Raw genomic sequence first — 14945 nt, forward strand, 5'->3', positions numbered from 1 at the left:
CTACTGAAGGCAAGTAAAAAATCTGGACAAAATATAAAAAACACAGGCTTGAAGGCACAGGAGAGCTAACAAGATTGTGAAGAATTATAGGCAGGTATGAGGAGGAAGTTGAAGGCTCAGGAAAGTAATCTCTGCATTTACAGCTATTTTCCCCTCAAGGTTATTTGCTGATGCTGGAGGTGGCAGAACAGCTTAGTAACATTGTTGAGAGCTCTGTAGGACTGGGATGCAGGAACCGGAATTTAGTGCCTACTAAAGGGAGTTCTTCCTAAACCCTCCCCAATTTTGAGTTGGGGCACAGCTAAACTCCACAGGGTAAACTAGGAGTAGGCAGGCCCTCGCAGAAGCTGAAGTTCAGTTTCAAATTATCTCAGTCTCTAAAACTGGACTGAAACGATTTTAGACTGCTAATGCCAAAAGGAGCCTGGAATAAGCAAATATTAACCCTCTCTGAGGAAGACATTGTTATCAGAAGCCTCAAAGGATTTCTACAAACGATTCTGCAAATACATGTGGGATGCACAAAAATTAGCATGCATTCAAGGAAATGCACGTGAAAGAAATCCAGCAGAAAGAGAACAGAAACAGACGCAGTGGGTTCTAGGCTTGGGAATTCTCAGGCACAGACTTCACCCACCGTATTCAGTGAGAATTTCTGCAAAGAAATGGAAACTATAAAAAAAGAATCAAATGGAAATTCTAGAATTGAAATATAACTGAGATAGGGAACTTGATGGATTTAAGAACCATTTGACACAGCTGAAAAGAGAAACTACAGAATATGTGAAAAGAAATTTCCAGGAAGAGAAAAAACAATGAAAAGCAGAAGAGAGTAAAAGGCATAGGTAACACAATAAGAAGGTACCATGTAATATAATTGGAGTCTCAGAAGTAGAGAATAAAAGTGGCAGAAGCAATATTTGAAGATATAATGGTTAAGGACTTTACAAAACTGCTGAAAAATAATGCAGACACAAATTCAGAGAGTCCTGTGAACCCAAGTAAGAGAGGTAGAAATAAAATTACATTTAGGCACAATATAGCAAAACTACTAGGACCCAAAGACAAAGAGAAAACATTTTAGGAAGCCAGAAGTCAGATTATATTCAAAGGAGCAACACTTAGAATGAAAGCTGGCTACAAAAGCAACAACAAAAACCAGGAGATAATGAAATGATATCTTTAAAGTGCTAAAATAAAAGAACACCAAACTGGAATTCTATACCCAGCTAAACAGTCTTCAAGAAAATAAGTAAGATACATACATCTTCAGAAGTAATTGAGGCTATGAAATTTAAGATAGGGAGATTATTATAGATTACCTGATGGGCTCAATCTAATCATATGAGTGCTTAAAAGCAAAAACTTTCTCTAACTGTAGGCAGAAGAGATGAGGCAGAAGGGAAGGTAAGAGAGATCTGAAGCATGAGAATGACTTGACCTGCCTTTGTTGGCTAGGAGATGAAGTGAGGAAGAGGGCCACATGCTAGGGAATAGGGGTGACCTCTAAAAACTGAGTGCCTGCACAATGCCAGGTACTTTAGCAAGTTTGGACTTGCTCTGAATTCAAGCTGCCTGGCCAATAGCCAACAAGAAAACAGGGACCTCAGCCCTACAGCCACACAGAACTGAATTCTGCAAACAACCAGCATGAGCTTAGAAGCACGTTCTCACCCAGAATCTCCAGATAGGAGACCCAACTAGCTGACACCTTGATTTTAGCCTGTGATACTCGAGGCAGAGTAACCAACTGAGCCTGCTGGACTTCCAATCTACAGAACTCTGATATAATAAATCAGTGTTATTTTAAGTTGATATGTTTGTGTTAATTTTTGAGCATTGCAATAGAAGACTGATATAAATGGAAAAATCCACAGTAAAAATGAAATTTTTAATAGTTCACCTCAGTATATGATAGAACATGAATTAAAAAATAAGTCAGTAAGAACAAGATTTGAAGAACACAACCAATTTGACCTGACTTAATATATTCTTTAAAAGCATAATTGAAACATTTACACCAACTCTATGCTGGGCTTTAAAGAAGTCTCCACAAACTTCAAAGAATTAAAATCACTAAAAATAAGAGTTGCAAATTTAAAAAGAATATACATTAATTTAGTGTTGCTGTTATTACTTTGGGTTAAGGTAAAGATGAGACATAAACAAATGTAAAATCTCATAAACATTTGTATAAGAAAATTTTTGGAGAGTTTGACAGATCATTTTAATTAAAAAAAAAAATTATTTGTCCTCTGACCCAGCAAATTAGTTCCTAGGCAACTGGTACACATGCAGACATGGGAATACAGTAGTCTCCCCTTATCCACAGGGGGAAACATTCCAAGACTACCAGTGGATATCTGAAACTGCAGATAGCACTGAACCATATATTTACTATGGTTTTTTTTTTTTTTTTGCCTATACATATCTACCTAAGGTAAAGTGTAATTTATAAATTAGGCACAGTAAGAGATTAACAACAATAATTAATAATAAAATAGAACAATTCTAACAATATACTGTAATAAAAGTTTGTAACTGTGGACTCACTCTCTCAAAATATCTTATTGCACAAATTTAATGCCTTTTCCATCTGAACTAAGCACTTACCATGCATCCTGACCACAACTTTTGCAATTTGAGGTCCAAGAGCAAAACTAACATGAACTTCTTCTTCCTTCTTCATGACTTCATGGATAGAATATTCATTCTTCCCATAAATTTTAGCAACCACAGCATGTGATTTATTTTTCTTTCCTTATTAAGTCTAGAATTTTCACCTTTTCACTTAAAAGGAAGCTCTTTATGGCTTCTCTATGGCAAACCCAAATTGCTAGCATCACTACTCTTGCACTTTGGGGCCATTATTAAGTAAAAATAAGGGTTACTTAAACACAAGCACTGCAATACTGTGACAGTCGATCTGATAACCAAGGTGGCTACTAAATGACAAATGGGAAGAATATGATGGACAAAGAGATGATTCACATCCTGGGCAGGACAGAGTAGGGCAGCATGAGATTTTATCATGATACTCAGAACGGTGTGCAATTTAAAACTTATAAAGTTTTTATTTCTGAAATTTTCCATTTAACATTTTTGGACCTCAGCTTACTGCAAGTAACTGAAATGGTGGAAAGTGAAACTGCAGATAAGGGAGGACTACTGTATATGGGCATGCTCTCTGACATGCACTGTTCACCAACAGAACAATGGTTAAGTAAATGATGGTACATCAATTCTCACAACTATTAAAAAAATGCTAGATTCTTTATGCATGTACCCCAAAACCGTTCATAATAAACTAAACAAATAAAAACAGTTGTAGTTTAATATATATACAATATGCTAGCATTCATGTGAAATGTAACAAAAAGCTAATGAGTTAATTATCTAATACGAATATTATACACACACTGTAATGATAACCAAACTGTTAATAGGCATTTATCTCTAAGATAGCACAGAAGATTGAGGTTCTGGGAAAAGTTGAAGAGGGCACTCTACTGCTATAGAATCTGAATATTTTAAAACCAAGATTATATGTTAGTTTTTCAATTAAAATGTCCCATGCACACTTTTATGAGAGCAGAGACATCAAGTGATCTGCCAACAGAAAAACAGTAAATTCTACACTGTTAGTTGATCTTAAGAACATACAAGATTGTTATGTATTACAGAATATAATATTCTTAATTATAATCTTCAGTCTTTAATAGAGGTTAAGTTTTAAAGAAGGGTGGAAGTAAAATTATCTTATCAAAAAAAGGTAAAATAAAATAACTTTACTGCTAGAATTATTTAGAACATCAAGCATACTTACTCTTATACCTTTGAAAGATACAGGTTAATTGAAGTGATTCTGAAGTTAATTCTCCCATTTTCACAAAATAGCAAACCTACTAAAAAATTAACTGTTCTGTTGACTGATATTATAACAGAGGCTAGTCCTTAGAAATAACGTTTATTTACTTAATGAAATAAAAGCTGTACTTACAGCAAGGAGAAGACTGAACTGGTCCAAGTTGTGGAAAGGTCATAAGAACAGAAACCCCTGGTAGATCATTTTGCTTTGCATGTTCAGTAGTTTGGTCAGCCCAAACCACCACTTTCTTCCTCTCTACCAAATGTTCAATTTCTTTGAAGTCAGACTCAAAAGTAGCATTTAACAGGCCAGATTCTTTTAACGCACAATACTGTTTTCTTAGGGCTGGAAGTAAAGCATTCAATACTCTGCATACAGAAGGTGACAAGAAAAGAGAGATAAATACTAAATTTTAAATACATTATTATGGTTCTATGTAACATCCAAAGTAATAGCAGATGATTAAAATGGTTCCCTGTACATATTTTCCTTTAGAATATTTCAATAAAATACCTCAAATATTCTTAATACATTAAGTATAGATTGGAAAGAATGTTGGATGGGAATTACAAGCACCAGTCTGTAGTCTCAGCAAGTCTTCACTTGCTTCTATATGACCTTGGATAAGGCACTACCTGAGGTTTCTCCTCTATAATGTGGGGTACAACTGGACAGCCACTACTTTCAATAGGAGATTGTTTTCAGAACTATGCAAAGTATAATGTGATTTACAAATCAAAAATAGTGTTGTTATTGTTATTAAATACTATGAGATTGAAATGAAATATTAATACACTGTCAAACGATGACGCTCAACTTAGGTATATAAGATTTAAAAAATAACAAATGAACAAAAGTCAACTTTCCTTGAAGTTAGCTCTTCATGAGCTAAAGCAATAGCTTTCAAAGCCATTCAAAGGAAAAACTGTGGAAAAGTATGGTAGGTACAGGAAAATGATGGGGCATTGGATTCTTGGCTCTGATTCAAAATCTCGCCTATTGCTGTCAATCAGAGCAGTACTAAATGCATCTTTTTATGTATTAGACCTCCATGAAGAGTGTTCACTGAAGAAATGCCAGAACTAAAAAGTTATAAGTGGTTCCTAACTTTTATATCAACGAAGACATCAAACAACATGAATAATCTTGAAATGACTTAGTCCTGGTGTTCTAGCTGACTCATAACATCCAGAAGAATAGAACCATCTGAAGTAGGAATAGGGCAGTGGGAAAAGAATAGGCACTAATTTTAACACTTAAGGAAATAACTGCTTTATTATCTAAGAATCTTAAATATTTAGATAGCAGTACAAATAAATAGTCTGTGACATTTTTCTTTTTAGTGATAGTGGGGAGTATGCCATTTAAGCCAAGTAGGTAACAACTGTAGGGAAAAGTCATTAATCAGAAAGTCAATAAAAACAATCATTTACAACTGCTTTCCTTTTGGAAAGTCTAGAATTTTGATTCACCCTGCTAGGCACAGGGCGCCTATTCAACCAGCTCCCAATAAAAATCCAGGACACTAAGTGTCAGCCTAAGGAGATTCCAAAGTAGACATCATTTCACATGGGTCATTACAACTTTTTTCTGGAGAACTTAAGCATAACTGTGTGGGTCCACTGGATGAGGACACTTGAAAGCTTACAACTAACTGGTTTCCTTTGTTCTTTGCCCCATTCACCTTTGCCTTTTGCTGATTTTGTTTTGTATGCTTTTACTCTAATAAATCATAACTATGAAGTCAACTATACGAAGGGTTCTGTGAGTCATCCTAGTAAATTATCAAACATGGAGGTGGTCTCAGGGACCCAGGACATATGTTATTTATGTATTTATGTGTGCATGTATGTATGTTTGTATGTATTTATGCATTCATTCATTTATTTTTAAGTTTTTGGACTCGATATTGGTATATATTGCAAAATGATCATCACAATAAGTCTAGTTAACATCTGTCACAGAATTCTTTTTTCTTCTGATGAGAACTTTTAAGATCTACTTTCTTGGCAACTTTCAAATATGCAGTACAGTATTATTAACCATAGTTGCCATGCTGTACATTACACCTCCATGATTTACTTAATAACTGGAAGTTTGTACTTTGTGACTCCCTTGACCAATTCCCCATCCCTGCCCCCAACACCCCACCACGAACCTGTATAATCTGTTCTCTGTATCTATAAACTTGGGTTTTGTTTTTGTTTTTTGTAGCAATGAACACAGGTGGGCTTTATTTTTTGTGTTAGTGTTTTCATTTTCTTTGGATAAATACCCAGAAGTGGAACTGCTGTATTATATGACAGTTATTTTTACCTGCCTATGTTTTCTACTCAGGGTTTTATGGTTTCAGATCTTACATACAAGTTTTTAATCCATTTTGAGTTAATACAATTTTGTGTATGGTGTAAGATATTCTTTGGCTTGTTGCTGTGCACTTTTCCCAGCACCATTTAATGAAGAGACTATCCATTCCCTATTGTATATTCTTGGTACCTTTGTTGTAAATTAATTGACCATATATGCATGGGATTATTTCTGGGCTCTCTATTCTGTTCCATTGATCTATGTGTCTGTTTTTGTGCCAGTACTATACTGTTTTGATTACTATTGCTTTGTAGTATAGTTTTAAATTGGGAGTGTGGTCCCTCACACTTTGTCTTTCTCAAGAATGCTTTGGTTATTTGGAGTCTTTTGTGGTTTCACACAAATTTTAGAATTGTTTGTTCTAGTTCTGTGAAAAATGCCATTGAGTATTGATAGGGATTGTTCTAAATCTGTAGATTGCTTTGGGTAGTATGGACATTGTAACAATACTAATTCTTCCAATCCATAAGCATGGAATATATTTCCATTTATTTGTGTCTTCTTCAATTTCTTTCATGAATGTCTTATAGTTTTCAGTGTACAGGTCTTTCCCCTCTTTGGTTAAATTTATTCCTAGGTATTTTATTCTTTTTGGTGCAATTGTAAATGGAATTGTTTTCTCAATTTCCTTTTTGATAGTTTGTTATTAGTGTATAGAAACACAACAGATTTCTGTATATTGATTTTTGTATCCTGCAACTTTACTGAATTTGTTTATTCTAATAGTTTTTTGGTTGTGTCTTCAGAGTTTTCTGTATATAATATCATGTCATTGGCAAAAGTGACAGTTTTACTCCTTCCTTTTGAATTTAGATGCCTTTTATTTCTTTTTCTTGTCTGACTGTTGTGGCTGGGACTTCTAATACTATGTTGTTGTTTTTTTAAGTTAATTTTTATTGGGGTATAGTTGATTTACAATGTTGTGTTAGTTTCTGCTGTACAGCAAAGTGAATGAGTTATACATATACATATATCCACTCTTTTTTAGATTCTTTTCCCATATAAGTCATTACAGGGTACTGAGTAGAGTTCCCTGTGATATACAGTAGGTTCTTATTAGTTATCTATTTTATATATAGTAGTGTGTACATGTTGAATAAAAGTGGCAAGAGTGGGCATCTTTGTCTTCTTCCTGATCGTAGAGGAAAAGCTTTTCAGCTTTTCACCACTGAGTATGATGTTAGCTGTTGGCATGTCATATATGGTCTTTATTATGTTGAGGTATGTTCCCTCTATAATCACTTTGTTGCAAATTTAATCACAAATGGATATTAAATTTTGTCACATGCTTTTTCTGCATCTATTGAGATGATCACATGATGCCTTATCCTTCATTTTGTTATCACACTGATTGATTTGAAGATGCTGAACCATCCTTGCATCTCTGGAATAAACCCCACTTAATTGTGGTGTATGATCCTTTTAAAGTATTGTATTGGTCAATTTGGTTTGCTAATATTTTGTAGAGGATTTTTGCATCTATGTTCATCAGGGATATTGGCCTGAAATTTTCTTCTCTTGTTCTATCCTTGTCTGGCTTTGGTGTCAGGGTAATGCTAGCCTATAAATGAGTTTGGAAGTGTTCCCTCCTCTTCTATTTTTTAATTGGAAGAGTTTGAGAAGAACTGGTATTAACTTTTCTTTGAATGTTTGATAGAATTAACCAGTAAAGCCATCTGGTCCTGAACTTTTGCTTGTAGGAAGGTTTTTAAGTACTAATTTAATCTCCTTACTAGTAATTGGTCTGTTCAGATTTCTTATTTCTTCATGATTCAGTCTTGGTAGGCTGTATATTTCTAGCAATTTATCCATTTCTAGGTTGTCCAATTTGTTGCTATATAATTGTAGTAGTCTCTAAGGATCCTTTGTATTTGTGTAGTATCAGTTGTAACATCTCCACTTTCACTTCTGATTTTATTTATCTGAGCCTTCTCTCTTTTTTTCTCCATGAGTCTAGATAAAGGTTTGTCAATTTTATCTTTTCAAAGAAGTAGCTCTTGGTTTCACTGATCTTTTCTATTGTATTTTAGTCTCTATTTCACTTATTTCTGCTCCAGTCTGTGCTATTTCCTTCCTACTACTAACTTTGGGCTTTATTCTTGTTTTTCTGTTTGTCTATTTTTTGATTTTGCTTTTGATTTCTTCTTTGATGAACCGGTTGTTCAGTAGCATGTTGTTTAATCAGTTATTTATAAATTTTCCAGTTTTCTTTTTGGAATCATTTCTAGTTTTATACCACTGTGGTCAGAAAATATGCTTAATATGATTTCAGTCTTCTTAGATCTGTTAAGACTTATTTTGTGGCCTAAGATATGATCTATCCTGGAGAATGTCACATGTGCAGTTAAGAAGAATGTATATTCAGTGGCTTTTGTATGGAATGTTCTGTATATATCTGTAAAGTTTGTCTAGTGTAACATGTTGTTTAAGGAAGATGTTTCCTTATTGATTTTCTGTCTGGATGACCCATCCATTGATGTGAGTGCGGTATTAAAGTCCCTTATTCTTACTGTATTGCTGTCTATTTCTCATTATGTCTGTTAATATTTGCTTTATATATTTAGGTTCTCCTATGTCGGGTGCATAAATATTTACAAATGTTATATCCTCTTGTTGGATTGACCTCCTTTATCATTATGTAATGCCGATCTTTGTCTCTTATTACAGTCTTTGTTTTAAAACCTATTTTGTCTGATATAAGTATAGCTACCCCAGCTTTCTTTTGGTTTCCATTTGCATGGGATACCTTTTCCCATCCTTTAACTTTCAGTCTGTGAATTGTCTTTATGTCTGAAATGAGTCTCTTGTAGGCAGCATATAGATGGGGCTTGTTTTTATATCCATTCAGCCACTCTGTCTTTCGATTGGAGCATTTAGTACATTTACATGTAAAGTAATTATTAACAGGTATGTACTCACTGCCATTTTATTAATTCTTTTTTGGCTGTTTGGTAGTTCCTCTGTTCCTTTCTTCTCTTGTTCTCTTCCTTTTTGGTTTGATGACTGTCTTTAGTGGCATGCTTAATTCCTTTCTTGTTATCTTTTGTGTATCTACTATAGGTTTTTGCTTGGAAGTTTCCATGAGGCTTACATATAACAACATATTTATAACAGTCTATTTAAAGCTGGTAGCCACTTAAGTTCGAATGCATTCTGAAGGTCTACGTTTTCATCCCCCACCACATTTTATGTTTTTGACGTTATATTTTATATCTTTTTACCTTGTGTATTCCTTAAGGAATTATTGTAGTTAGTTATTTTTACTACTTTTTTCTTTTAACCTTCATACTAGCTTTATAAGTGACTGATGAACTCCTTTAGCTCTTGCTTGTCTGGAAAACTCTTTTATTTCTTCTTCAATTCTGAATGATAACTTTGCTAGGTAGTCTTCTTGGTTGAAAATTTTTTTCTTTAAGCACTCTGAATATATACTAAATCTTTTTTTTTGTTTGTTTCCACTCTATAAGCTCAGGCTAAGACAGTTCATCACATCCATTATTTTTTGTTATTTAATCCTTTTAAAATTGTTATAAGGAAAGTATGATAATTTAACATATAAGAAAACTAAGGGTTAGTGAGGTAAAATAATTTATGCAAGGTTATAGTGCTCATATAAACTAGAATTCAAGACCGACTCTAAAACTCATACTCTTTCTACTATATTGTATTGCCTCTGTAATGCTTTGGTTCACCAATTTTCAAAGTTAGAAATCTTTTTGCCCATTTTGAGGCAAAAATGTATCTTAAATATATTAATCTATTTGTATGGTATATCAAATACAGTATGGTCAAAATAAATTAATGTTTCTTTGATAACTTTAACTCTTGCAGGTGGTGTGAGTACAAGTAAATGAATGTTCAATGTCTGCTCTAGGTATAAATATAGAAAGTATGGGGAGAACAGGGTGAGCTTCTATCCACAGGATAATATTTCCCTAAAGTTTTGCCTTCCCTTTTTCTTCTTCTTTTAAAAAATAACTATGCTAATATAATTTCCTTTAAATCAAAAGTATGGAAAATTAATTACCAGTTATTTGAGAACACTAGAATAACTCCAGTAGAATTTTAGATTGGCAGAAAGCCCTTAGAGAAATAAATTTCTCATTTTTACAGAGCATGAAAGTGACACCTAAGGAGTTGACTGACATATCCAAGGTAATAAAAATAAAGATCAAGTTATACTTTTTTACTATTACGTTTCAAAAATTAAAAGGTGTTACTACTGAGTTAGTAGAGAGAGCATGAAAGAGCTACTATAGCATCACTTAAAACTTGGGACATGATGTTAAAAAATATACACTTTTAATAACTTCATTTTAATGACAGCAAAAAATCATTCTGGAATTATGAATGCTTAAAAACTGTCTACTTAAAAATTCAGTTGGTATTAATAGTAGTAGTTTCTAGGAGGGGACAAGGATGGCTAGAGGACAGGTAGAAGACAGACTCTTTTTCACTGTAGAGGCATCTTTGAAATTTTGTATTACATGACATATATTACATAAAAATAATAAATTAAAAAATGTTTTCAAAACTATAAAGCACTATAAAAAATTAGTTAGAGGAGAAGAACAACATCCTTTATACTTTCTCGGTGTTTTCTAACTCTGTATGATTTCTGATGCTGGCAGACACTTAAAAAAAAATATGTACCTTGTATTGGATAAAATTAAATTTTCTGGCAATGGAAAACTAAAATTCTATGCTACAGGTTCCTTAGGTCTATAGTATTAAAACTTTTAGAACAGGTAAATCCATGTACTTACGCCTCCGTCTGCCTGTGTTGCTGTTCTTGAAGACAAGCTAGATCCATCATATGTTTAATTTGTGCTTTCAAATCTTTGTTCTGGAGGTGCAAATGGTGGCAATGAAGTTCTTTATTGAGTTCCTGGGGAAAACAATACAAACTATAACTCAGATTCATTTAAAAATGTTAAAATTAAATCAATTTTAATAAAACTTATTTTATATTGGTGTCAATAGTTTTAATTCTTAAAAATATGAAGTGGTATGTTTAGGAACAATTTGAAAAACAAGTGTTCTGGTACAGGTGGTCTATGACTTACAAGTTTCAAGTTTCCTCAGAAACTGAACATCAGGAACTCAGAATAAATTTTACTATAGTGACAGTTTCTTGGTCTATCCAACTTGTTCATAATACTTTGAAAGTACATGAATATGGCCCGTTTTTGCTTAAATGTCACTTCTTCAGGGAGGCTTTCCCTAAGCTTTACATTTAAAGATGGACATTCTCCACCCCTGACAGTTTCTGCCATAGCACTAGTAACAATTCCATTTATTTATTTGTTCACAGATTCTCCATATTAGAATGTAAGGTACACCACCAGGACAGGGGCTATGTCAATACAATAAAAGTTTCATACAATAAAAATCTCTTGGGGAATTCCCTGGCAGTCCAGTGGTTAGGGCTCCATGCTTCCACAGCAGGGGGCATAGGTTTGATCCCTGGTTGGGGAGTTAAGATCCCACATGCCGTGAGGTGTGGCCAAAAAAAAAAAAAAAAAATTCTTACCTTCACCCAGTCTTGGTATAAGCTTCATTCTAGGCCAAAAGTGTAAAAAAGTTTTTGTAGGCTCCCTTATGTGCATATGCCCAAATGTTCTCTAATCTACCACCTAAAATTACTTATCTTTTCTCAAATCTACTAAACCTTAAGTATGGAAAACGTCAGCTAAGTGGATACACTAAAGTATGAATGGTAATAATCCAGTAGCATTCTCAGAATCTTAAATTGGAAAAATTTTAGTTAATAAAATAAAACGGAGTGAAATATTTTGGACATTGGAAGGGGCTGAGACAAAAATCCTATAAGCAGGGGAGCTGTGCCTAGAAACTTCCTACAGATAATTCCCATAATCCATTTTAGGTTTTCAATACTCCTTCCCAACCTGAAGTTGGCCACTGATTCTCTGTAAACTTGAAGTTACTTTTTTCTTTTTCTTTTTTGTAATACTTCCTAAGCCAGTGGTGGGCACGATGACAGGGAAACAATGTAATTCTATGTGTCTGAGATATAGTAAAGTTGGGGGTTGTTTATTCACATGATTCATAATTATATTTCAAGAAATACAGCAAGTATTTTAGAGCAAACTCTCTTTAGGGAGTCAGGATGATACGGTTAGAGCACCGGCCTATGAAGCAGGTGATTTTAGAGATGGCTCAACTATGACACAAATGCTACCTGGAGCCCAAAATATGGTCTTTATGGAGATCAGTTTACTTGACTAAAATTTAAGAGCTTGCCTAGATGATCTCTTTAGTCTTTTCCAGTCAAAAAATTCAACGACCCTAACAGTATGAACATGTTTGTCAAATATTCCACCTTTTCTCTTAAAAAAAAAAAAAACCCTTCTTTATTTACTCCCTCTGTTAATCTTATTGTTTTATCTTCTTGCACCACTCTTAAAGAGACAAGCCTTGATTGTATAATTATTTTAGTCAATAACAGTTCTTGGCTAGTTTGTTGTTTTTGAAAAACCAAGTTTACAATTTGAATCTTTTTCTTGTTTTGATACACTAATGACTGAATCGGATTGGAAGCTCATAGCCTATAATGAGAGCTACGGGGAGGTTAGTAATAGCTGAAATAAGAATATAATGAGAGGTAATATATAAAACGTGAAAGGTCTTCAGGTCCCATGCCAGACCTGGGAAATCATAATAGAGTTTACATTAGGGAGAAAGTACTGAAGAGTGATATGATCAGAGTTACCTTTTAGAAAGCTCATTTTGCTTGCAGTAGAGAGAATGAATTGCAGTAGAATATGAATGGAAGCATAAAGGTCAAATGTAGCAGTCCAATAATGGGGGCTGGGAGTCTGAATTAGGGTAGTGGCACGGGAGATACAGAGAAGTGGATAAATTTGAGAGGTTAAGAGGTAGATAATGCAGGAGGATATAGCAAAAAGGGCAGCAATTTGAAAGTCGCAGTACTGGATCTCTGTCCAGAGTTGTACAACTGTGGATAAATTTTTTCACAAAGTTATGTCTCAGTTTGTTTATGTAAGAAATAATGGCTTATACGTAGATAACTGTTTCAGCTGTGAAAATATCCACAGCAAAAAAAAATTGAGGGTGGGATTAGGGTGATGGGAATGGAAACAGTTTTAATTTTAATTTTTTCAAATTATTCATAATAAAATGCATTAAAAAACAAGAATTTAAAAATCAATTCCAGATTCATATTCAGGTGTGAAAAGTCCTGCTTAAAAGAGTTATAGAAGACAGATTATTAGAAAGATTAGATTTGACCATGGTGAAAAAATTTAAATTTATTGAAAATAACCTGAACAATATTAACTTTATAAATGCTACTAAGTAGCCAAAAAAAAAAAAAATAGCAATAATACTACTACTAAAAAGAATACTGTACCATTTTAAAAATTGGGAGCTTCAGATAAATATGGGAAAACAAAGGCAAACTAGTAAATATCTACAATTGATTTTTTTGCTTCTTTTAATATTAAAAAGTTCTTAAGCACTCCTCTAGTTGGAGTTGGGCTATATTTCAGACTGTTGATTACACAAATGTACTAGATTATAAGTATAATGTAAATTAAGCAAGGCTATTGAGAGATGAAAATAACATTTTAAAATGTATATCTATATATATTAATTCTTTTTATGAATATAATGCCACTTGAACTGTACACCTAAAACTGGTAAATTTTATGTTATATTTTACCATATGCCAAAAACATTTTTTAGACCCTTCATGAGAAAGTTTTTGCTGACTAGAATGGCTAAATATTCTATTAGAACATCATGGCCGTAAGTAATAGTAAAGAAAACTAACCAAAATACTTGTTATTTTATGTCATTTTGACAATGATCGTCTTGAGAATAAGACTGCTTTAGATATACATAGTCTCTAACAAATACGTGAAACATGACAAATATAAGTGAAACAAACCAAAAACTACTATAAACATCAAACATCTGCTACCTTTTCAAGAGCAACAGCTCTTATGCACCGAGTGAAAAACACTCGTTTGGCCAGGCTATCAGCTGTTTTCTCTGAAAACATATCCAGACCGTGGCTTGGGGACCCTGACAGGTACTTTGATGGAGGCTGCTGCATTCTATGATGAGCCTCTACAGCTTTAGATTCTCAGATCAAGCATGGAATTTCAGATGTTACCGTTTGAAAGTCTACTTAATCCCTATTATAGTTTACTGATTAATCATTTTTTTTTTGCTTATTCCTTTTAAGTCATGTAAATATGTCCATTATGTAATCTTAAGAGGAATATGGCATTTTAAAATAAGTGTGCTTTAGTTTTCTTCTAGAGCAGATATTCTTAATGTTGTATTAATGGAAAAAATGACCAAAAAAAAAAAGTAAAATTGTATGAATGTGATCCCCCCTCAATCGTCCATCTAGGAGAAGATCTATATATAGCTCTTTAATCAGATTCTCAAAGGCATCTATGACCCAAAAAGGTCAGAAACACTGTTCTGGAGGAAAAATAGCAAACGTATTTTATAATACAGATAATGCTGCTGTGTTCCTTTTGTGCACACCTTTCTTTGGCTATTGATGTCTATGATGTTGTGGCTTAGAATATTAAACTATTATTTATCAACCACTCATTATGTATTAAGTGGTGCTAGGTCTTTGCATACAGCATTTTATTTAAGTTCATAATGCCTTAAATATATTTTAAAGATGAGAAGTTAAGACAGTGAG

The 14945-nt window shown here is 33.5% G+C and overlaps 1 protein-coding gene across 1 annotated transcript in view; it reads right to left on the reverse strand.

The window, feature by feature from the left end:
* Positions 1-14945, reverse strand: part of KIF18A (kinesin family member 18A) — a 90121-nt gene that overhangs the window by 40821 nt on the left and 34355 nt on the right. Inside the window, exons 12-13 of the mRNA XM_082476602.1 lie at positions 11002-11123; positions 4001-4236 (exon numbers count right to left, since the gene is read on the reverse strand). Coding sequence (XP_082332728.1) covers positions 4001-4236; positions 11002-11123 — 358 coding nt within the window. The remainder of the gene's footprint in view (positions 1-4000; positions 4237-11001; positions 11124-14945) is intronic.

This window comes from Balaenoptera physalus (assembly GCF_965194825.1).
Source record: "Balaenoptera physalus genome assembly, chromosome: 10".
NCBI lineage: Eukaryota > Metazoa > Chordata > Mammalia > Artiodactyla > Balaenopteridae > Balaenoptera > Balaenoptera physalus.